Source organism: Typopeltis vanoorti, chromosome 21, assembly GCF_054136105.1.
Source record: "Typopeltis vanoorti isolate ZY-2024b chromosome 21, IOZ_Tvanoo_1.0, whole genome shotgun sequence".
Classification (NCBI taxonomy): domain Eukaryota; kingdom Metazoa; phylum Arthropoda; class Arachnida; order Uropygi; family Thelyphonidae; genus Typopeltis; species Typopeltis vanoorti.
The window spans coordinates 24,363,480-24,389,909 of record NC_143569.1 but is presented as its reverse complement, the minus strand read 5'-3'; the positions used below and the strand labels follow the sequence as shown (position 1 = coordinate 24,389,909).

The following is a 26,430-nucleotide window of genomic DNA, read 5'->3' as shown; positions in this document are numbered from 1 at the left end:
CTTGTCTTTATATCTATTTCTGGATCCCACCGTTCATTAAGCCAGCAACCAAAATATTTATATCTTGAGATCAATATTTTTCCCATTGAGTGTCAGTTTAATTGATGAGGCTGGATGTTTGCTGATGATCATGTATTTTGTCTTGTTGATGTTTATATTTATTCCCATTCTTTGGCTTTCTATATATACTCTGTCAATGAGTTTTTGGAGATCCATAATATTATCTGCAATTAGCACGGTGTCATCTGCATATCGAAGGTTGTTAACAATCTTTCCATTTATTGTGATTCCCTCTGAACATTCTTCCAATGCTTTTTTAAAGATTACCTCTGCATATATGTTGAACAGGAGTGGTGATGAGAGCACACATCCTTGTCTCACTCCTCTTTTGATGTTAATATCACTGGTGGTAATGTTGTCTAATTGAATGGTAGCTGACTGATTCCAATACAGATTTGTTATTAGTCTTATGTCTTGTTCGTCTAGCCTTATTTGTTGAAGGACTTCTATTAAGTTAGTGTGTCTGATTTTGTCGAATGCTTTTTCAAAATCTATGAAACACATAAAGACAGATTTCTGTTTTTCTATGCATTTTATCAATATTTGGGTACAGAAAAGGGCCTCTCTAGTACCAAAACCATTCCGAAAGCCGAATTGTGTTTGAGTTTCTTCACTTTTTCTATAAATACGATTCTGAATTACTTTCAAAAATATTTTTAATGTTTGGCTCATTAGACTAATAAGTCGCAAGTCACCACAGGAATTTGCTTTGGGTTTCTTTGGGACAGTGATAAATGTAGATTTGAGCCAATCTGATGGAAATTCATCACTTTCATATATTTTATTAAATAATTTTTCAAGAAGTTTGATGTTATCTGGTTCTATTAATTTTAAAAATTCTGTTTGCACACCATCTGGTACAATGGCTTTTCCTGTTTTACTTGTTCGTATAGCATTCTCTATTTCGCATTTCATGATTGCTTGTCCTTGAATGTTATCTTTTATATTTATAGGCTTCTGTCTCGTATCATTGAAAAGTTCTGTTACATGTTTTATCCAAGTCTGTGCTTTATTCTCTTCTTCTAGAACTATTTTTCCATTTTCGTCTCTAGAGACACTATTTGCTTTTTCCTCAGTTTTCCAGAAATTTCGTTGATTTTCTTATACAGATTGAAATTATCATGTTTCTTCTGAAGCAGTTCAATTTCAGTACATAAAGTTTTCATCCAATTTTCTTTGGCTGCTTTTATTTTTTTCTTGATGATGTTATGTGTTTCTGTATACCTGGCAAGGTCTTTGTTTTTGTACATTCTTCTTGTATCAATAAGAGAAAGAATCTCATCTGTCATCCATTCCTGTTGTTTTATATTATTCACATAACCTACTTCTTCAATACTTGTTACGATGGCATTCTTTAAGCTATTCCAAAGAGATTCCACATTTTTATTTTCTTCTATGTTAATCTGTTGTAATCGCAGGTTAAGCTGTGTCTTGGCACTTTTATTTATGTTCGGGTCTTTCAGTTTTTCTACATCAATTTTCTTTTTCTTCTTTTGTGATTTTTTAGCTGATTTTAATCTAAGACATACTTCTGCAACTATGGGATTGTGGTCTGATGAGATATCTGCTCCAGGATAAGTCTTTGCACTCTTTATACCACTGTGGAATCTTTTATTTATCAGTATATAATCAATTTGATTTCTGACAATGTTATGTTGGTTATCTTGAGGCGATTTCCAAGTGTACAGTCTTCTGGGTGGAAGTTTAAACCAGGTATTTGCTATTGTTAGATCTTCTTCCTGACAGAACTGGACTAGGTGATCTCCTCTGTCGTTTCTGGTGCCTAAGCCATGTTCGCCAACAATTTCTCCATCACCCCCTCTTCCCACTTTTGCATTGAAGTCACCCATCACTATGTTTATATCATGTTTCTTTGTTAGGTTTTTAATCTCTTTTAGGTGTTCATAAAACTCTTCAACATCTTCTTCACTTTTGTCAGCTGTGGGTGCATAAGCTTGGATGATATTTATGTTAATGGGGTTTCCCTTAAGTTGTAACAGCATTATCCTTTAAGAAAATGGAATCCAATTTATTACTGATTTATTGATTTCTTCATCTACTATTACAGCTACACCATGTCGATGTTTGTTTGTTCTCATCATTCCCAGAGTAATACATTGTCGTATTATCTTGTTGACACTTTCCAGATCCTGGCCATCTTGTATCGCAAATTCCCAAAATCCGGATGCCCGGCCTCTTCATTTCTCTTGTGGCATTTCTTAATTTGCCAGCTTCATACAGAGTTCTGACATTCCAAGTTGCAATTTTAAAAGTGGACACCATTTTGAGCCCGGAGATTCTTCGCACCCCTGTCCCATTTAAGGGACGCCGGGAACTTGGGGCCAATTGTAAGGGTTTGCTCGCCATGGTGGTTGTTCTGGAGATAAGGTAGAGCAGTAGTTTCTCCGTTTGCTTTCTGCTCTGCAGTATTACAGACGTACACAATATAATCATATTGCCATCTGCAAATCTCTGATCACAAGCTTTTCCGTCATCATTTGGCTTCAACCTTGTGTCAGTACTGACAATGCTGCTTCCCAATGTCAGGGGAAGTGACCCCAGCAGGTGCTTATTTAATGGCGGCACTACTCACCATGTCACCGAGTTGTCATTGGGCTTTGTGAGGTTTTAAGTGAAACAGAGTTGCCACTTCTGCTCCCCCACGCCCTGATAGCTCAGTCGCTGTTGGTCCACGGCTACTTATTCGCCAGATTACTCTGCTTATATCGCAGCTAGCCTCCATATCTGAAGGCTGTTCCCCGATCCGCCACCTGGGGACGCACCCGGTAGTAGTCAGCTCTGCCCCGGGAATCCAATCCCATATTCTCCAATTTATGTAACAGTCTTCCATGCTATATTCTGTCAAAGTCCTTAGCAAAATCCAAAAGTATCATGGTGTGTCCATTCCCTTTGTTTAACTCAGTGGTAACATTACTATAGAATATGAACAAGTTTATAAATCATGACCTTCCTTGACTAAGCCCATCTCTACTTTGCAGTGCTGTTCATTGCAACGTAGAGATTCTCTGTCAACACTAACCAATTTTTCCAAAATCTTCACCAGTACTTCAGAGATACTAATAGGTCAATAGTTGGACATATCAGTCTTTGCCCCACCCTTGTATAATGGGATTACTGTACATTCTTTCCACTCCTGCGGAATTTTCCCTGTTCTGAGACTCAAATCATATAGTCTGGCCAAAGGAATAGCCAGTTCAGTTAAACAGTCTTTAACATCTATGCGGATATCCCATCAAATCCTTATTGCTGAATTCAGTTTGTGAAACAGTTCTAATACTTCCTCCTCATACACCTGAGTTTCTTCATCCAGTGAAGAGGTAGCAGTGAGTGCAGTCTTGTAAGCACCAGGTAGATAGCTTTTAGCAAAATGGGCACTCATTTTGCTAAAATGAGTGCCCATTTTAGCAAAATGAGTTGCATTTGTCTCTCTCACACCATCTGCATTCAGTAGAGTTATTTTTCTTTCTTTTACTTGCAGCATAACAATGGAATTCTTTGGGGTTGTCTTTAGCTTGCAGAGTCAGTTTCTTTTCATACTCAGACTTAGCCAACATTTCATAATCCAATCCCATATTGGATTATGTACAACACTTGTGACTCTTCTGGCCTGCTTCTTATAATTATCATCGCTGATATCAACCTTATGCACATGATCGTTTTTCTTATGAATCTCTTGCTTAATTAGATTACATATCCATTTTACTCCTACTCTATTTATTCTTCAAACTCGAGGGACGCATTCTGACATTGCATCATTGAAGTATTTTTTTTAAACATTTCTCATGCACTGTCGATACTTCCCATTCAGCATACTTCTAAGTTGGTCATAATTTCCTGCTTGGTAGATCAGCAAGTTACCTTTTCTGAATGGAATATTCACTAACTTAGCCACTTCCCAAGTGCTTAATGGTCACGTCTTTAACTCAAATCCCCTTTGACATTATAATCAAACCTAACACTCTTTGACCTCTAGTTCCTTATGTCACAAGTTGATTGACTGAGTTGTCTCACAGCAGCTCATTAAATTCAATTTCATTCTTCTCATGAGATTTTAATGCTACCCAATTAATGTTTGAATAATTAAAGTTCCCCATTATGTTATTCTTTGTACATTCATTGTCTTTATTATTAATACATCATCAGTAGCAACCAATCCACCACCACCATGGCTGTGATAACACTCCGCTGTGCATTTGATCTTCTTAACTTCTACTTCACACCAGATGGCTTCAACACTAAATGGATTCAGGTCATCCAATATCATTAGTAGCACACCCTCTCCTCTTCTATTCTATCTATCCTTCCTAAATATACTGTATCCTTTACACTCAGTGCTATTTAGTATATCTGCTTCTGATAGCCAGGTCTCACTGATGTACAGTCTGTGCTACCAATGTATTGACCAAGGTAACAAACTCTATCCCTTTGTTTCTGAATACTCCTAGCATTTGTGTACATACATAATAAGCTACCTGAATATTTTTGTATACTCTTGTCTGTAGTCTGTGTAACACAGTTGGACAACTTGCAGATCTCTGTTCTCATCTGGTGTCTTATTTATGCAGACATGGTTGCACATGCTTGATTGGTCTGAACTGGATGATCACAAAATTGAAAATGTTCTCTCCTCATAATCAATTCCCATTATTATTAACACGTTCTCATTATTCACATTCCTTACTATTAACACAGTTACATGACATTGTTGTTCTTACACACAGATTCTCACCATTCCTTCCATCATAATTTAGTTTCCCTGATTCTATAATCCAATCAAGTAAGTCCTCAATTATCCACTCACACTACAGGGGGCAGTTCGAAAGTTAATTATTGGTGCTGTACCAGAAGTTAACACGTTCATTCTAGGATCAGTTGATTATAGTGCCATTAATTAGAAAGTCTAATTGAGGTGATCACTGTATTAAATTATGAAATAACTGTCAATACAAGAGTGTATAAAAGGACTAAACACAAGAAAGATGTGGTAGATATGACAAGCCAGCAGTATTAATGATGGGGATTAATATCTTTATGAAAATTTCACACATGAAAATATGTAAACTTGTATAGCATATCAGCATACTATAAGTAGGTAAAGGTTAGATAATCCAGTACCAAATATCTTACTTGAAAATAAAAACGTTTTATTTTCAAGCTAATTCAAGTTCCCAATAAGCAATTCTCGATAGTATCAAGCATTTTTAGAGTTTTTCAATGAACCACTTCATCTGTGACAACAATATTCTAAAGTAGGACAGATTCAGAATTTATACACTACCATCAGATTCAAGTAATAGATCAAGTAACGGTTTCAGGTAATTGGTCATTAGATTATAGCAGAAAGGAAACTAGTTACAGGATTGCTGTAAAGCTTATTAGATAATTGGATATTAGCTTATATGATTAGTCATTTAGAATGGTTAGATCAATCACATCAGTATCATGGAATAAATAAGCCTAGTCTGACTGACAACAACCAAAACATGGTATCATCATGAACATTGCATTGTTCCTAAATTACTCATTTGTTGTCTGAGTATATAATTCTACTATCCCCCCCCCCTCCCCAGCTCTTGTAAATGACTCTTGACAGCACATCTAGCTTAGTATAAAGAGAAGTTATGATGCAAATTGTTAAGCAATGTCTGTGATTTGGACTGCTCAGTTTCTTAAAGAAAAACAGACTGTTTTCAGGTATATGACTTTTTTCCCCACTGCCTGCTGTTCAACCACCACTTTGCTTATTGGGAACTTGAATTAGCTTGAAAATAAAACATACCATATCTGGTACTGGATTATCTAACCTTTACCTACTTATAGTATGCTGATATGCTATACAAGTTTACATATTTTCATGTGTGAAATTTTCATAAAGATATTATCTCCATAAGCATCACAGTAATTACAGCAGCATTGTTTGCAAGCTTTCACAAATTTGATATCCTGCTAAATAAGGTTAACCTTATTTATTCACATCACGAATCTGATGGTAGTGTATAAATTCTGAATCTGCCCTACTTTAGAATATTGTTGTCACAGATGAAGTGGTTCATTGAAAAACTCTAAAAATGCTTGATACTATCGAGAATTGCTTATTGGGAACTTGAATTAGCTTGAAAATAAAACGTTTTTATTTTCAAGTAAGATATTTAGTACTGGATTATCTAACCTTTACCTACTTATAGTATGCTGATATGCTATACAAGTTTACATATTTCATGTGTGAAATTTTCATAAAGATATTATGAAAGCCGGCCTGGTTGGCCGAGTGGTTAGCGTATCCACTCTCCAGCCAGAAGGCCGCGGGTTCGAATCCCGCCGTGGGCATGGATGTTTGTGATTGTCTGTGAAAGCACTAGTGGTGGTAGTTGGCAGTAGTTGGTGTTAGATGATGAAGGTTGGTGGGGTTGTGAGACGAGGAGTTGTAGAGTAGATGCCCTCCATCGATGAGTCTTTGGACTCCCTGGAGGTGTGATGTAATAATAATAATAATATTATTATTATTATCTCCACAAGCATCACAGTAATTACAGCCTTGTTTGCAAGCTTTCACAAATTTGATATCCTGCTAAATAAGGTTATGGACACAAAGACACATAACTAATTTTTATTTTATTTTATTTTTTTAATTTTTAAAATTCCAAGAGTAATAAGATTAAACAAAAATTGATAAAATTACTTTTTTCTATTTAATATGAATCTTACAAGAGGCAGGTAGCAGAAGGTATGGTACACCAGTGCCATGAATAGCTGTCATTAAAAAATAATTGCAAACTAAAATAATTAGTTTGTTCTATGAGAGAATTTTGCTTGTTACTGCAAACACAACTTTTTTAAGTCTGAGTCTTGATGAGAAAGATTGTTCACAGAGATAGATTGTAGAAACTGGTAGAAGCATCTTAATTGAGTTTTTCTCAAATAGACAGAAACTCTTCTTTTGCAGTCAACCAGAATTCAGATAACTGAAATTTGAGAGTTCGATCATTCCTCAAATCTAGGAACACTTCCTTTACTTTCCTGTACCAGTTTTTGAAAGATCAAAGGCCGAAATATTTTCTACTAGTGATGCAAGTGGATTTCAAATCCATTTGAACTTTAGTGTGTCAATTTGGTCAAAATAAAAATCGCACTTTTCCACAAGCATGCCAAGATGTTGCCCCAAAAGTACTAATAAAAAGAACCGACTGAACATTGAAAGTGAACCATTATTAACTTCATTTTTCGAAAGTTGGATTTTAGATTTGAATCCATTACCTTTTTCATATAACATAATATATTTTCATTTGGCCCTTGCATTTTGCAATTAAGTTCCTTCAGATGCTCAAATATATCTGTTAGGTATGCCATTTTTTGAAGCCAGTAGTTGTTGTTTAAAAAATGTGAATATTGGGAGTCATTTCTAAAAAAAAGTTTCAATTCTTCTTCATTAAGCTAACAAACTTTTGTCAAAACTACATCCAATGGGAAACCAATGCTGTAGCGATTTAGATTTGAGGAAGTTTACCATTTTGAGATTTTATTTATTTATTTTTATTTTATTTTTTTTTATATGGTAACTACTTATGAAAGATTATTACTAAACCTATAGTATATTTGTATTGCGGGTGAGCAAGGATTTTTTTTTTTTTCAATTTCATATATATTTTTTGTAATTTTTCATTTATTTTTACAGTCTGGAAACTGCTCTAGAGACCAAACGTGGTACTTTTTCATACAGTTAAGCAGGGAGATGGTCTCACACCAGGCGATGTCTTCCAACTAAAGACAATCACAAAAATCTATGCCCACAGCAGGACTTCAACCCGTAACCTGATGGTCAGAGAGCAGGTACCCTGACCACTCGGCCAACCAGGCTGGGAATTTAATGTGTACATTAAGTCTTTTGGCAAAGTCTTTGCCATTAGAGTTTCTCTATTAACAAAATAATGTGTCAATTGAATATTAGAGTTTTTAGACTGAACTTTTGAAGCCAAGCTGCTAATGCCTATCATTGCAGTTGAACCATTCATACATAGATTCATGTAACTTTATCCATGAGATATTTTTTTATTTCAAAGTATTTGTTGATTACTGTAAATGATTCTCACGGCACACTTCCCACTCAGTCATAGCACACTGGCTGGAAAGCACTGTCTTAGAAGACCAAAATATAAGTCCTGAGAAATAATATTAATAGGCAATTTACTGTTAGGAAGTTAGTGATGATGTAAACTTTTCATGTAGGACTATCATAATATCTTGTACACTCCCTGAGAGTGCACGTCACGAATCTGATGGTAGTGTATAAATTCCGAATCTGTCCTACTTTAGAATATTGTTGTCACAGATGAAGTGGTTCATTGAAAAACTCCAAAAATGCTTGATACTATCGAGAACAGAGTGATTCAGTTAATTGGTGACCTTCTGCTCTTCCATTTCTCAGACTCATTTTGGTCACTTTCTTATGGATGTTTGTCACTGCCTTATGGGCACTGTTCCACTGAACTGGCTCTCAACTTTCCTCCACTTTTCCTTTAGTCTGTAAACACACTGAATCAACTTCCTATCCATTCTTATCTTTCACTTTGTCTGTCCTTCGCTTTTTTTGAACAATCAGGTGTCCAAAAAAAAAAATAAAAAATACCAGCAGTAGGTTTCTCTACCATTTTCTCACACAGAACTGATATGGTATAGGTTTTGAATTCTCTTATATGTGTGTGGTATATAAAGAGGTAGGCAAGGAATTTTGCTGTAGATTTACAGATGACAAAGTGATGCCCACTGAGTATAATTGACTGGGATTATCAATTTGTGAAAAACGTGACTACTAATGACCTGCTCCGTTATTTTACAGGCAAGAGTGGTAATAGATTGATGGCACACTTCTATCCTCCTGTTTTGGAATGGGCCAAATAATTCTTGCTTCCATTTTGTTGAGTAGATGCTGGCTGAGTATGAGAAGGTATAGCTTCTATGACATGGGTGTTAAGTCCATCTAAAGCTGTTCAAATTTCATGTGTGAAATTTTCATAAAGATATTATGAAAATAATCATGTCCCTAGAAGTGCACTATCTAGGGACATGATTATTATCATCCATGGAGTCAGTTCATCATGAAAACACACATTTTGTATCAAGTGAAGTCGTGCCTTCAATTCCTTTACTTCCTGCACTCACCAAACATTGAGGAATGTGGTAGTGAATATTTTTGCAAAGTGAATGCACTTAGGATTTGTAATTTTTTTTTTTTTTTTTTTTTTTTTTATAATTTTAGAGATACTTGTGCCACCACAAGGTTTATTCAGTTTACATGATAACACAAGGAAAGGAGTGAATAATATTTATTCAGAAGCCATATATTTCGACCTGTAAATTACAGGCCTGCACTATCCTCACTAGCAAACAGTAATTGAATACAAAGTAGAATGTAAATGATTGATTTAAATGGATTGATTTAAAACAGTGAGGGCGAGGTGATGTTATACATCAAACAACACAAAGGGATAACTGAGGAAACATTGTATTATTATTATTATTAGTTATTAACTGTATTATTAATTAGAACTTGAATAATGTGATTAGAATAAGACCCCCAATATCTTTGATAGCGAGAGGCACTTGTTCAAATTCAGACAATAAAGTAAGGTTTTGGCTTTGTAATTGTTCTTTTAGATATACTTCTGTGCTATAAGATTTCTTCAACTCATGCTAATACAAAGAAAGGATTGAATAATATTTATTCATCATCTAAACTTGAATCAGAATGACCGCCTCTCACTATCAGAAATATGGCAGAGTCTTAATCTAACCACATCTCATTAAAGTTTTAATTGATAATAATTAATAACTAATATTAGCCCTGCGACTCTGCAAAAATGAACCATATAACCCACTCTAAAGTAAACCCTCAATTATACAATAATGCTGGAAAATTGATTTGCAGGTTGGTTAACTAGCAGTGTAGTTAACTTGAATGTAGTTGCATAGTTCTGTTCCAGGGATCACATGACATACTTACTCATTCAGGAACTGGTTTAATAAAAGTTCATTTATTTAAAGGTTGGCAAATTGAATGAACATTGTATTTCACACATCTAACATCTGTACCAGTTAGGGTTAGATATATGAGCTGGTTTCAATTGTCTGCCATACTCTCATCACTCATTAGTTTTTTTTTGTCTATAAGTCAGACTTTTATCTACCATTTTTTTGGAACTGGTTGGATGTATGCTTGCTTCCATGCATTAGAATACATGCCAGGTGAGTATGAAAAAACTGTAGATAAAATAAGACAGTTGTTAGTTCTGGAGTACAGTTGAAGATGTACCATCAGGGCTATGAGTCTTAGTACCTTTCATTTGGTGGTGAGACATATATATAAAACCTATCCTTACATTTAATATCCCTAAATCCCCAACATCAGTGAAAGTAGGGCATCTTAATTGTCCTTATAAGCTCTATATCTTTAACTCTTTTGTTGCTCTAAACATCAGAAATATGGTCTATTCAGACCACTTGTTATGGTCTATGTGAATAATGAGCTTGAGAATACTGTAAGTGAAGACATCCAAATGTACTAATTACAAGGGGGGAACAGTGAGCCTGCTACTGAGCTTGCTAAAGATGGAAGGATGAAAAAGGATATTTAGAAGATTATGACTGAGCAGTATATACCATATCAACATCTAAGGAAAATCCTCTTATAATAAGAAGATTTTAAGAAGATATAATAAGCTCTTATAAGAAGAGCTTATAAGCTTATACCTGTGATATCAATAGACCAGATCAGAGAGGAGGAAAAATGTATCTAGTTTCACTCCTGAAAACAAATTTGTTAGTTAGAAAATAATGGATTATGCACCCCAAAGAATGAAGGGCATGCTACTAATCCTAATAGATGGGATGGATAACCTTGGCTCCCTTGTAGAGGAACATAAAACATAAATAAGACTTAATGTCTGAGACAGAGTAAAATTTTATCATTTCTTGGATATTTTTTCTGAGGAGGAAGTGATGAATATTACTTTTGAGATGAATATTGTCCATTCACAATTCTCTAAAAAATAAAAATCAAAGACTGATTAAAAACAAATCCTAACAAAACTGTTAGCTAGGTAGATCCCCAAACATAACTAACAACTTCCCAAAATGGAATCATTACAGATTCTGTCAAATCATTAACATTGTCATGGTCCTCTTGCAAAAACATAAACTGGTATCCTTCTCTTAAGAGAAGTACTTGAACGGATCCTGCTGGTCAGGAGCCTACATTATGATATGTCTTTATCATCTGCAAGGACAGGATGAAAGATGGAACTGCCCATGGAGGAGTTCCTATCTTCCATGGGAAAATATGGCCAAACATCCTTCTTTCCAGCAAGTTCCACTTAACTGACATAGAAATATATATACCAGCCACTGAATTAGAAACTTTTATTTAATACTGTGTTGGACCTCCTTTAGCCCAAATTACAGCACATATGCAGTTTGGCATAGATTTCACAAGCTGTTGGATTGCATCTATGTCTGCAGCATATGATGTGTTCACGAGACAATCCTTTAACCTGCTCAGATATGATGGTAGAGAACTTTGCTCCCTGATCTGTTTTTCTAACATGTCTCATACAATTTCAATGGAGTTCAGATCTGGGCTTTGTGATGTCCGTGGAAGATGGTGGAAGTCACTGTCAATGCTTGCTAAACAATTCTTGCATGAAGGACAGTAGCATTGTCATCCACAAAATAACTCACCTGCTGGATAAAAAGTCACATTGCAGGATGGACTTGATCGGTAACAATGTTCATATATTCCTTGGAATGTACATCTGACCTTTGAGTAATATCAGGGGACCTGTTCTGTACCAGCAGAACATGACACCTCCATAACCTTCAGTTGTGTTTAGAAGGCAAGCTGGGTTAATTGTTCATGGGGGGCGCTCCTGCCAAACTCTCTGCCTACCATTGGTACAGAACAAGTTGTGCCATGGCTTGTTGGACACATGATTTTTTTCCAGTCTTCCAATGTCCAGTCACAGTGTTTTTGACCACTGTAGATGAACTTTCCCATTCTTTGTAGAAATCAGTGGTTTCTATATAGCATGCTACTGCAAATACTGATCCTCTTCAATTCCCCGTGCATAGTTCAGTGAGATGTAGGCCAGGAACACCTTTATTAAATGCTTTGCTGCAAGTAGGAAGTTCATTTGTTCATATAAGCCTTCTCAGATGATAATCTCTTTCCTTACATACTGTCTTAGGTTCACAGTTAAGCCTCTTAGACAAGAAAAGTGGGTTAGTTTTCCACTGATTAAACACCTGGGATACATCTCCTTGTGATAAACCAGTCAGCTCTACTGTTTTCAAAATCGTGGCTCTATCCAGATGGCACCCACAATAAGCCCATTATCGAACTCTGAAAGATCCTTCCTTTTTCCCATTGTGATCAACACTATTGATGATTACTGACCAGCAGCATTCTTAAATAGTTGCCTGGAATGTGTGGTGATGAATGTGTGACCAAGTGTTTTGCATACATGCTATGAGATATTTATGTACCCTCATCTCCCTCTCTCTCGAATCTCCTCATGTCTGAAGAGTCGTGACCTTCATGACCTTACGTACCTGCATAAAGATGTCTAATTCAGTTGCCGGTAAGTGTAGTTGCATTTGCCTCTTAGTAGGATTTCATAGTGCAGTGTGCTTCATCTATCTACCACCCGAGTCTGACTTCATGCATTGCTTTCCTAAAACATACTGTACTTATCCACTAATTAATATATTTAATTGATGAGGTCTCTCCTACTAAATGAAAGTCCTTTATGTACATGTACTAAACCATTACCTGAAGCCATTACAATTACAATTTGTCAAAATTTGTTTATAATGTATTAAGGTTCTTTTGTTTATCTCTCTCTCTCTCCAGGAGATGCTCTGAATTCTTTCAGTTTTTCTCTGGGTTGCTCAAAAGGATCATTTGCTCGTGCTCCTGAGACAGCCCACCATAGCCGTTCTCTTAGTGGTAGTTGGGTTTTTTATAACTTTGTTGGTGGTGGTCAGACTGGTACTGCTTTTCCCACTTCAGTTCAGAATCCAAATAAGGCTATTGTAACAATTAATGCCAGGACAACAGAGGTAATTTTGATTTTTTTATATATAATAATTTTTTTTATTAATAATGATGCTTAATTTACATAATTTTTTCCATAATGGAGACTAAGTAATTAAGAAGTCTGCATTATGGAAATGCATTTTCTTTTCTATAAATTATTATGATTATGACCTAAAATTGAGGAATGATAATCAATATGATTATCATCCCTAAATTAACTTCTAAATATTTTTACAGGCATCATTGTTTGAAACTTAATGGTCTAACTTATGTTAGATTTATGAAATGTATTGTAAAATTGTGTTTATAGTGGTTACATTAGCCAAGAAATATTAAATCTGAAAATGATATGTTTTAAGACAATCTAACAGTCATTTGGGAACTTATATTTTTACTTTATTTTGTCGTTGAGAAAACATTAAATGAAAGTATAACAAATATCCGCTGTTATTTTATATTTCACTCTGAACATCATTAAGGGAGAGAGCAAAATAATTGGTTACAACATTGGGAATATGAACACAAGAATACTTCCATGTGTCTCAATCGCAAATGAGCAAACAGGTTAAAATACTATTAAAGTTTTGGGAACCAGGTGTAGTTGTGTAATTCCAAAATAATTTAAAATTTTGAACAATTTATAGCGATTACTTCCCATAACTTGGAAATAGACATGCAGCCTGTTCTATTATGATTAGGACAGTGACATGGGAATTCACACATTTCGAGGAATAGACAATCAAATTTAAATCTTCTGTAATGTCAGAATCTTTGATGACAGCATGAGAACCAAGGCAAAGATATCATCCACAGAATGATGTTAAAAATTTGGCTTTCCAAATGCTCAGTGAAGTAATTAGCCAAAGTAAGTGAGATAGGAATGCCCATAGCTGTGTCTTATATTTGCTTATATAATTTATTCTGCCATGTGAAGTGTGTTCTGCATTGGTGATAAATTTAAACAGTTTTACAACGGTATCAGGAAAATCCTCTTGTAAAAACTGCGGAGTTTTTAGGAGTAGTATTTTGTAAATAGAGAAACCACAATTTAGCTGTCTAGAGAGCTTTGTTCACCGAGCATGCAAAAGTGCAAATTCAAGAAAACTTAAGTAATTAGGATGAATGCTTATGAAGGCATTCATGAGACAAGCGAGTGTGAGAATGACCAAGTGCAGAATCTAGTCTCTCAAGCAAAAACATTAAATAGAGTAGGCAATCAGGAAGTAAGAGTGTTAATCCTTATGTTAAATTATTGATTAGGCGACCATTATTGCTGTATTAAAAGTATTAATATGAATTTGTTCTCTGACCATGTTATAAATAGGATATAGCTTTCATGTAGGTTTCTTTCTTTTTTTTTTTTTTTTCACTAGAGGTCAGGTCACTAGAATAATGGTTGATCAAATTATTGTCACTTTGGCATACTGTTTGAAATATAATGTAGCTTGTCTTTGTGTGTCTATATGAGTATACTACACACACACACATATATATATACAAATTGCGACCTTAATATGAAGGTTTAAATATTTGGAAATTATTCTTAACATGATTGTAGTCTCAGTAATTTATCAATACAAATTCATGAATAAAATTGCTAATGTATTAAAGCAGTGAAACTTAAAAGTTGCCTTCACACCAATGACAAAAGTCTCCACAATAGTGAGGTCACCAAAACAACCTACTTTTGAGAGTATTAGGTGTAAATAAAATTTTCTGTCCACCTAGGTATTTGCTATGTTGGACAAATGGATGCTCAAGATAGATTTGTACAAAGAAACATATTGCACACGTGGAAAAAAAAGGCAAGAGTGCACAAATCTGGCCTAGCTTTTCCTACTACCATTGCATCAGGTGTTTCAGTATCTCACAAGAATGCCATATGTTGCATTCAACAGAAAGTTGCAAATTCAAAGAAGCTGCTGAAATGATATGTTGTCCAATACATTGCAACAGAAATAGTCCGTAATTTTAAAGCCACTGAGGTCAGGTACATAAAACCTAAGAAACTGCGAACTAGGTTATGGTAGAGCAATTTAATATAAGTTTTCAAAATTAAAATATTTTATTACTGATAACGTAGTGCATAGGAAACTTGATGAAATAAACAATTTTTACTTAGTACTTGCAGTTCATACTGGTAGTAATATTATAAACAATACCAAATAAAGAAGCTTAATATCAATATCAAGAATTTATAGAGAGATTTTTTTGTATAACACTAAATATAAGTCCAGTATTCTAAGGTTCACCATGATATAGAGGCTAATAGCAGGATGGAGAGATTCAGAATGTACAGAGCTAGTAGTTCTAAAAATTTGGCAGAAAAGAATGCCAAGTTTTTGTTGAGTCTGAGGAAGCTACTAATCTGATGTATATATGCCAGGAAATGATGCAGGTATATCAGTCAGAAAAGATACATAATTTCTGAGAAGACAGATCTAATCTGTGTATTCATTTCTGCATTATCAAGGATAAGCAGAGGCAAATTCTTCTTATTATCATTATATGGGTACCTCCATGGAGTCCAAAGACTCATCACAGAGGACCCAATCTATCATACCTCTCCTTGAACCCATTAACAGAAAAAGCACTCACAACGGACTCTGGCAACCCATTACATGAATTCACAACTCTCCAAACAAAAAAAATCTAGTCTTTACACCCCTACCAACCACAACTTTATTCAACTTCCAAGAATGACTCCTTGTTCTGGTCCCTCTAGCCAAGTGCTGAAACAGTTCCCCTGCATCTATCCTATAAAACCCTTTAAGCAACTTAATTGTTTCTATCATATCCCCTCTTTTTCTCCTGTCAACCAACTTCAGCAATCCACACATACACCCTCAATCTATCCTCATAGTGAACATTCCACAGGCCACTCACAATCTTGGTCAATCACCTCTGAATCCCCTGCATTGCTTTCCTCATCCCCAAGAAACCCAGGGGGGGGGGCAGACTTGAGCACAGTAATCCAGATGTGGGTGTATCAAGTCCTTATAAAGAGCAATGACAACTTCCTTATCTCTACTTGTTAATTTCTTCTTCAATACCCAAGTAATCTTATCGACTATCTTAGCAATATGTCCTCTAAACTTTAACTCTCTGTCTACCACCACCCCTAAATCTCTAGCTTCATCTATTTCCTGGAGTACATTGCCATCAATGTGATACATGGCTTGTAATCTATTTTCCCAAAATGTATAACTTTCCATTTCTACACATAAATTGATACCCCATTATCTTTTGCCCAATACTGACAGCCTATTTAAATTGTTCTGCAGGCTCTCTACATCACCTAGATTAACTATTACTCTACCTAATTTTGCACCATCAACAAACAACTGAATATTTCCTTTCAGGTTATTTCCTATGTCATTTATGGACAAATTAAACAGCAATGGTCCAAGCACTGAACCTTGCAGAACACCACTAGTCACCAGTTTTCGCCTCGATTCTGTCACTCCATATACAACGTTTTGATTGTCCAGAAGTGGCATGTCCATTCCCATTTGTTCTAATTTGTGTGACAGAGTTCCATGTGGTATTCTGTTAAATGTCTTTACAAAATCATCATGTAGCCATTTCCTTTATCCATCTTCATCAATCCTTCATCATAAATTTCCTTTATCAATCTAGTATAAAAAGTTAAATTACTAAGGCATGACCTACCCTTCACAATAGCCAAGTAGTCTTATGAGCAACCTTAGCAATATGTCTTCTAAACTTTAAATCTGTCTTCCACCACCCCTAAATCTATAGCTTCATCTATTTCCTGAAGTACAGTTCCATTAGTGTGGTATGTAGCTTGTAGCCTGTTTATCCCAAAATGCATAACTTTACATTTCTCCACATTAAACTGACACCCATTATCTTTTGTCCATAATCATCCTGCAAGTTATTTACATTCCTTTGATTAACTGAATATTTCCTTTTAGGTTATATCCTATATCATTTAGTGGTCTCAACACTGAACCTTGCGGCACACCACTAGTCACCTGTTTTTGCTTTGAATCTGCCTCCATATAGCACTTTGATGTCTACCCAGCAACCACCCTCTTATCAGTATAACCAGCATAATATCCTTCTCCATTTGTTTTAATTTCTGTGACGGAGTTCAATGTGGTGTAGCCATTTCCTTTATCCAACTTAGCAATTCTGTCTCCTTACTCTATTATAAACAGTTATTAAATTACTAAGGCATGACTGACCCTTCACAAAACTATGTTGCCCCTCATATAGTATTATATTTTTATCCACCCATTCTTGAATTCTCTTTTTTTTTGACCAATTTTTCCAGTACTTTTACCACCACGTCTGAGATACTGATTTGTCTCTAATATGTTACTGCAGTCTTAGAATACTTCCCTATGCAAGAAAATTATTTAGCCCTCCTTCCACTCTCTTGGAACTCTACCAGAGGCGAAACTTAAATTAAAAGGCCTAGTCAAAGGCATTGCCAGTTCCCTTGCGCATTCTCACAAAATCTTAGCTGATATCTCATCTAATCTCACACCAGTATTTACATTGAGATTCTGCAGTATCCTAAGAACTTACAATTCATCCACCTCTATTCCCATAATAGTGTCTGCCTTATATGTTAAAGCAGTAACCTCATTTGGATGATATACCCTTGCGAAGTGGTCACTTAGTTAATGAAGTATTTTATCTGCTTCTGTCTCCTTCTGCCCACTCATTAAGACTAATCTTCCATGGTCATTCTTCCTCTTACTTGCCACATAACGAAAGAACTCTGGGATTTCCTTTGGCCTGCTTGGCTAGATTCTTCTGATAATCTGATTTTGCCTTTCTTGCCTGAGCCTTGTATTACTTGAGTTTTCTAGTCACCTTTCTCTTTATATACCCTCCATGGCATTTTCTTCTTCTGCAGCTTATGCTTAATGATATTACTCATCAATCTAATTCCTATTTCATTAACCCTCCTTACCTTAGGTATACAAGGAAATATTGCTTCCTCTAGATGACCCTTTACTATCTCTCATGCACTACTAATCTCCTTACCCTGCTGTGCTTTATTCCATGTCACAAATTTAAGATTCTTCCTAAGCTTGTCTCAATCACCTATCTTGTAGTTCCACTTATACTGCCTTTTAACTGTCAGATTTTAGGGAAAGACAATGTATGCTAGAATATTAATTAATCTGTAATTAATGCTTTCTATGTAAAATGTACTAAGGATAGTGATCAGAACTTACTCCACCTTTACCATGAGTTGCCTCAGACCTGAAAATACTTCAGGTGCAAACTTGACTTACCTGTCTGTTTGCTTACTTGGGAAAAAGGATTAAAACCAAGTTTATAAAATTGCTTGGTATCTTTAACGTAATGCTTCCTGTATTTCGGTAATGTTGCATTACCATCTTCAGGGATCTAAAAATAATGATATGTGCATGCAGGCACTAACACTAAGCAAATATGGCTGAAGAAAATAACTGAAGTCATACAAATTAGTCACATTACATACAAATACATAGTCAAACATTTAGCCAAAGTGCTCACACATGGCAACACACCTTCACACACAAAAAATTCAGCTCGCTTTAATATAGAAAACCTCTCACTCCAACACACTGGCATACTGTAATGGTCAGTTTTGGTGGCTCCTCCTTATTCACCAATGGCCCACTCAAGGAAAATTCTACAAACAGATAGAGGGGGACAGCCATGGATTCTCCACTCTCTCTAACCCTGGTCAACTTCTTTATGGAAACCTTTCAAGAAAAAGCCTTAAACTCTGCCCCACAAAAACCTACTGTTTGGCTATGCTACATAGATTATGTGTTCGCTGTTTGGCCGCATACTCTGATTACATGCAAGCCTGATGGATCCCTGGCTTTGTCTGTTTACAGAAAACCTACACATATAGGTAGATACATTCACCAGTAATCACACCACCCCTCCTCCCAACAATATGGGATTTTAAAAACCCTATATAACAGGGCAAAATTAATCAGTTCAGATAACAATGCCCTAACTGCTGAACTTAACCATATTCTTAATACCTTCATAACCAATGGCTACCCCCCCAAAAAAAAAAAAAAATCCATAAAAATATTAAAACCAATTAAACACAATCCCTCCCTCTCCCATTTCATAACAGAGATTACTCTAAATCTATCACCATTACTTATATCCAGGGTATTTCTGAAAAGCTAACAGAAATCCTAAAAAAAAATATGACCTGACAACTTGTTACAAACCATATAAAAATTTGACATCTCTTATCTGCTCCACCAAAGACCAGCCACTTCCTCTAGACCTACCTGGAATATACTACCAGGTCCTCCCTTGTATTTGCAAACTGACCTACTATGGCCAAACAGGCAGGACAGCTAATATCAGGATATCTGAACATAAGGATCTGGTTCCACCAATACAGCAATCCAGGACTTGCTGATCATGCTTTTGGACACCCACCACAAAATGCGCTGAAAGAAAGTCACTTTACTACACCACAACAAGTTAAATATGAGAGATTATTCCTGGAATCAGCCTCATCTCTAAAAAAAAAAACTCCCCAAACCGCAACAAATTTGGATTCATGAGACTGCCCTAAATATGGAAAGCTTGCATTCTAAGAACATCAACCCAACAGCCAAGACAACCCATTTTACTCCACTAGGGGACATCTGTAGGACTCTAGGACTGACTTCAGGTGTTTTCTTCAGCCATATTTGTTTAGTGTTAGTGCCTGCATGCACATATCATTATTTTGTAATCCTTGAAGATGGTAATGTAACATTACTGAAATATAGGAAGTATTAATTAAAGATTTTAATTAATATTCTAGTATACGGTTTCTTTCCCTAAAATCTGATAGTTATGTATTACCAATGTATAAGTTTATTTACAAGAATACCCCCCCTTCTTGACAAAATATTCCTCAAGTTTTACAATCTCCCAAGTCAAGACTGCATGTCACTTTCACGAATCTGAAGCAATGTGGTCAACTTGGTTATGGATAGTTCTTCAAATCCTATGACCAGGTCCAATACTGTCCTACCCCTAGTCTCCTTCATCACCTGCTGCCTTAAGTAATTATCTCTTAGCAGGTGTGTAAGTTCTATGTGTCCTTCCTGCCATGAATCTTTCTTCCTTCCAGTCTATATCTCCATAGCTGAAGTCCCCCTTAATAATCACTCGACCTGCACTCGTATTAATTTGGCACTGCATGTCTTTCAAATCATCTGTGGAACTTATTGACTGTAGCAACAGCCAACTGTATATTTTGTCTTACTGGCCTTATTTTCATACCAGGCTGCTTGAATTGAACATTCACCCTCCTGCCTATGTCCTGTTCTTTTTTGATCAGTTCATCTGCTGTCATCAGAAGTACCCCTTCCTCCATCCTATCTTCTCTTCTTCCCTGAAAATACTAAACCTTTCACATTCTATCCCTGTAACTACATCATCTGCTGTTAGCCAAGTCTCACTAATGCCTATAACTTTTGAGGTTATAGACATTAGTGAGACTTGCCAAAAATTCCTCCCTTTTGTTCCTGATACTTCCAGCATTAGTATATAGAAACTGCATCATCCTTTTAGGCCCCCACCCACCTTTACTGTCTGAATTGACTACCCTATTCAATATTTTGACTTGAAAGACTAGATTCCTAACTTGACCATTCTCATACTCACTTGCTTCATGGGTGCCTTCAGATATAGACCCATACGTATAGACCCATTGGCTATCAACGCTCTTCTCCTCAGTTCGCCTGCATTATAGCGTACTAGGAGATTTACAATCTTCAAATTGAGATCTTTTTGGATGAATAATGGGGATTCCTGTTTTGAGAGCATTAAAGGTAGCTAGATTATATTGTCTCCAAAGAATGGCATGGACTTGGTTTAAAGCATAGCTTATTATTGATTCTGAGGTTTGGGTTATTTTAACTACTCAAAAGTGAGAGAGAGAAAATAGGTCCCTGAGGATATATTTTATCTTCATGGAAGCAGTGGCCTGACCATGGAAAGGAAGAGTCTTTTGGGTCATTACACTTGGTGCTGTGGCCTGCTTTACAGAAGTTTGAAACACTCATAAAATTATGGTCTGTAACACTAAGAGGACAGTTCACTGTAAGGTGAATCAGTTAAGATTGGGGCATTGTGAGTGTGAAGAAGTTTATCTAATATTTCTAATAAGCAATTATTAGGTGGATGATTTGCATTAGATCATTGCTTACAAACAGATTCCTCCACATTCTCTTCCAGGTTGATTTATGGTTATGAAAAAAAGGAAACCACTTGAAGTTCTTGACAAATTCAAGAGAGATCCTAAGATGATCACTGTTTGGGTAGCTAGAGTTGATAGTCAAACTTCAGAGATGAAAAGTCAGAGTGGTCAGAATGATTTGCAGATGTTGATAAAGACATTAGATAAATGCAACTGAATGGGACAAGGAAACTCTTACCCAGAGAAGGGAAGAGAAGAAGAAAAACAGGATTCTACACCTGGCATTCTCTAGCATGAGACATTAGATTAGATTAGATTAGATTGCACAAAGGCACGTGCTACTCTGTTGGTAGGAAGAATCATACAATATGTCATTTGGACATTCACAATGTACAGAGTTTGATATTTGAGATTCATTTGGAAATAATCACCTTAAGATATCTTTGTGGTTATGTATGTCATTTGCATTTGTGATTCCTTGATTATGAAAGTTAGATTTTTTTATGTCATTTTTCTGATAGAGTGGCTTTTTTTTTCAAACTGTGACAGTGATTGTTTCTTATTCTTTTCATGGCTCATTTTAATGAATAGCTAAAGGGACATGCAGTGAGAGGATGTAATCTTCTCACTGCATCAAGTCCAAGATTAGACTTGATGTCCTAATCTAATCAAGATTAGGACATCAAGTCTAATCTTGACTTCGTGTTCAAACTTCTTGCCATATAATGGCTTTGGTAGTTCAACCCCCTATATTCAGGCTTTTTCTGCCAAGAAATGTATGATCTGATCAAGCCACATTGCAGCTGAATTGGATGATTCAACTGCCAAAGATTCCTACTCCCCAGGCTCTTTGCTTTCACTCATATTTCTATGCATTAACGATGTGCAATCACTAAACTCAAATCTTATCCATAGTTATTTCTTTCCTCATTTGACAAACCTTGCACACAGTCAAAGGAAACAAACTTGAAGATCTTCCATAACTGATGTCTGAAACACTGATATCCTTATCATATTCTTAAGGATGGGGTGAAGCTAATCTCACAGATGTCAACACTACCAAAACATAGTCCTGTCTTATTCCTTATAAGAAGGATCTTACTTCCCTGTATAATGTTTAGATCTATAGTTAAAAGCAGATTTCTTTATCAGGATGACTTTTGACTCTTAACATTTTTTTTAGTTTTTTCTTTTTAAAAATGAATCCCAAGCAGAAAAGGTTGAAAACCAATAGCATATCAATACTGTGGTTGAACCGAAAGCTTACATAACCTGGAAATCATGCTTAGAGACCAAACATGAACCCTTCTTATATAAGCTTTACTGTATGATCCTAGTAGGTATTGATCCTTTACTGTACAATCTTTACTGTAAAGAAAACTTGTGACTCCACTTACAAAGGATAGCTGCAGACCATAAGATGGTTGCTTGGTAGGGAGGCTTCTGTGACAGATCTCATTGGAGATCACCATTGAATTGATGGGACTAACTTCAGATTGGGAAGAAGTTAGCTGTTGATGACCTTCTCCATTATTTTTGAGAGGATTGATATGATGTCAATAAGATGATAATTTGATAGTGATTGTCTCCTTTTTTAGGGATTAGCTCTGTCTCACTCTCTCTCTCTCTTTATATGTGTGTGTACACACACAGTCCCTGGGTTACGGACAAAATACATTCCTGAGAACGTCTTTAGGTCGGATTTGTATGCAACTCAGAAGAATCCTGATGAACAGCGCATGCACGGTAATAATAATATAATGTGGCAATAATAATACAGTGTAATACTGTAATAATAATAATACCACTGTACTATAATAATAAGTTACAGAAACTGTTGTGTTCTTTCTTTTAATTCAAACAAACTCATACAAAAAGTTTAGATATGAGAAATTTCAAAAAAAATATTAAAGGTTAACACTTACCTAATGTTGCATCAATGTCTTGCTTACTGGAAGAGGTATTTTTGAGGCAAGAAGGAAGGCTAGCATTAATTGGAAGATGATGATGATGGAGTGGGTGCTGGAGAATCAGGATCAGATTCTGGTGCTAGAAAGGATGGACCAGGTGCTGGAGAATCATGATTTGATTCTATTGCTGGAGGAGGGGAGCTTACAACTGGAGTCAGTTTCTTGAAAAAAATGTGTCTAGGTTTGTTTCCACAGCCTTTTTCTTTTCTTTTTTTCATCATAAATGGCCTTGTAGCAGCTGATGTTCTCGTTAATTTCTAGGTAAACCTTTGTAAACCGTTCAATGTTAGGATCTTGCTCCTCAAGCTTAGCAAATCCTGCTTCAATGAGATGAAAGCCTTCAGCTAAATCTTTTGTTGTAAACTTTCTTGGCTCCTCTGATTCTTTGTGTTCTTGTGTTTTAATCAGCTGCTTCTCTATCTCCATAAGATCTTCTTTGGTTAATTCTTGTGAATGGGACTAATAAGTCAGTGACATAATTTTCATTGATGTCCAGTTGTAGTGCATTGCTACCATCTCACAGCTTTTCTGGCTTTGGCAATGTCTTCTTCTGTGAAGCCACAAAAACACAGTTTGTTCCACACCCCCTTTCATTGTTGATTGCTTCACTTCCTCCCAAAAATCAGCAGATTATAATATCTATGATGGCATCATAGATGTTATAATTCTTCTAGAACTCTCAAGGTCATCACATCGTCTTCCTTAGCCCTGACTCTTGTGGAATGTATACAATGTAAGTATAAGCCCTAAATGCAGAAATGACCCTGGTCCATTGGCTGTAGTAACTGTGTAGTGTTGAGTGAGTTTGTTTACATGCATGGAAGAAACTTGTTCCAGAATTATTAATTTAATTATTAATTATGAGGAGACTTGGGAACCTGTTTGTAAGTATGGAATGCCATAAGTCAGGTTGTCTGTAACCTGGGGACTGCCTGTATATATGTGTATATATATGTATGTATGTGTATTGGGCCTGTTTCCATTACTGTTGAGTACATGTCAGAAGAATATTACAGCTTGAGTGTTGTATGGACATTAATTCTAGATCACCAATTTAATTTTGAGCACGGTGATTGGGGGGGTGATTAATATAATTTGGATGAGAAGACATAGGCATACTGATTAATGAAAAATTTTCTGTCTTTCAGTTAAAAGATCAGAGGAGATATGGCATGAGCTGCTTGTGGGTATCATGGGAGGTGATTTTCTTAGATGTCTGTACAAGAGACTGATGTAAAGAGGTCAGCCTTATTGTTAGTTGATGTTAGCAGTGGGAAGAGGTGGAAAAACAAAAGTTGCATCTAGTAGCCTTAGTAGGAAACTAGAAGGCTTAATTCCCATTTGAACAGGAAGCACATTTTTTGCATTTCATCCTTTCAGAGTCGGGATTGAATTTGTTGATCTTTTTAACCAATGTTGAGGACTGTAGTGCAGGCTGAGTACATGCCAGAAGTTAAAATGGGTTTTGATTTGAGTCACTAAAATAGCTTTTTTGGATTACTTTGGCACACTTGTTGGAGATCAAGAATTGTATATTAGTCTTAGGTTTGTGTGGAGGTGGGGATTAAGGTACTTATTCTAGGAAGGATTATTTCAGTTATTTGGTTGAAGATAATGTTTGAATCATTTGATGCAAAAAGAGTAATTAGACTATGGAAAAGGGCTTACCTTTTATTATAGCTGTAGTGGTACAGAACACGAGCTGAGATTATGTGGATGAAGTTGATCTGTAGAAAAGGAAATTTGGATAAGGTTGCAGATTTACCAAGAACAGAGGTGACATCTGTAGTATATTTGGAGAGTGAGTTGGTTTAGAAAAGGTCCCATATATTGGATGAATGATGAGAATTTAATACAGTCCTGACACTAATAATGTATTACACCATAGGTTTATAAATTTTGTGGAATCTTGTTAAGAAAAATAAATAAAAAAATCCACTGTTCTTATTTTAGAAAGACAATTCATTAGTTCGTTACTACAGCAAGTACTTCAGCAGCTCTCTTTTTGCTTGATCCGTGAAGTTATAAAACAAGTTATTTTGAATATTACAAGCTTCACTTCAGTGATGTTATTATTTTGGTTATTACATTGTTCTTCACATAAATGATCAAAGATATTTTGATATTATATTGGAATTGGTTTAGCAGTAATGGTACTAAATAAGTTTCTCTACATGGAATATCAAATCTGAGAAATGTGCATGCGATTCATGCACGGTGAATGGTGGATAGTTGCAGTGGGCAGGAGTTCTTGAAGATGTCAATCAGAAATCTGTAAGATATAAGGGATCATTTTTGAAAATTATGGAGACAACTACCGTGTTTGAATAAAAACTTTAGTTTAATATAACTAAAATCTACATTTGACATTTCGACCTTTATGTCAAGGTCATCTTCTGGAGCATACACACTATATACAGAGGACAAGCTACACTACAATCTAACTGGTTTGTTAAAGTTACTGACCAACCGCTATAACAATTGTTGGCCTGACTCTGGTGGGAAAAAAAAAATATATCAACACTAGAGACCTATTATTAGTATTATCTGTTGGTTGTAGAATTACATTGGGCGCAACAGCAAGTCTATGTATGTGTGTGTGTGTATATATATATATATATATATATTTACAATATGATTATACATGTGTATTCCACCAGTTGGTATTGAATTGTTTCTAATACTAGTTGGAGGTTGGCTAGAGTCCTGACTTAAGCTGGATCTTATATATTAGGTAAGCTGAATGTGTGCCATCCAGATCCTTGGAATTTTCATGCCATCTTTGTTGTTGATATTTGGGTGGTTTATCAGAATTTTGCAGGTTTCCTTAAATTTCCTTTCATACCAAGTTTTTGTATGGGGCAAAGAGCAGTTGCTTTTCCAGTTGATTTGGTGTAAGGTGTTGAGCGAGATCTGAGAGGCCTGCTTCACCATAATGGTTATATTTAATGTGTCTTATGTGTTCTTTCTTACATATAGGGATTGCACGCCCTGTTTCACCAATGTACGGTAAGTTACAGGTGCAGTGGGTGCAATAGACTCCAGGATGTGCCAATGGGAGGAGAGCATCCTTAGAGGAGTTGAATATGGTTTTAAGT

The 26,430-nt window shown here is 35.8% G+C and overlaps 1 protein-coding gene across 3 annotated transcripts in view; it reads left to right on the top strand.

Annotated features, from left to right (window-relative positions):
* Positions 1 to 26,430, top strand: part of Pask (PAS domain containing serine/threonine kinase) — a 401,386-nt gene that overhangs the window by 70,050 nt on the left and 304,906 nt on the right. For 2 of the 3 annotated variants that reach the window (XM_090411081.1, XM_090411082.1), the window contains one exon: positions 12,983 to 13,191. The exons of the other annotated variant lie outside the window; for it this stretch is intronic. In XM_090411081.1, the coding sequence (XP_090267207.1) occupies positions 12,983 to 13,191 (209 nt within the window). The remainder of the gene's footprint in view (positions 1 to 12,982; positions 13,192 to 26,430) is intronic. 3 annotated transcript variants of the gene reach the window in all.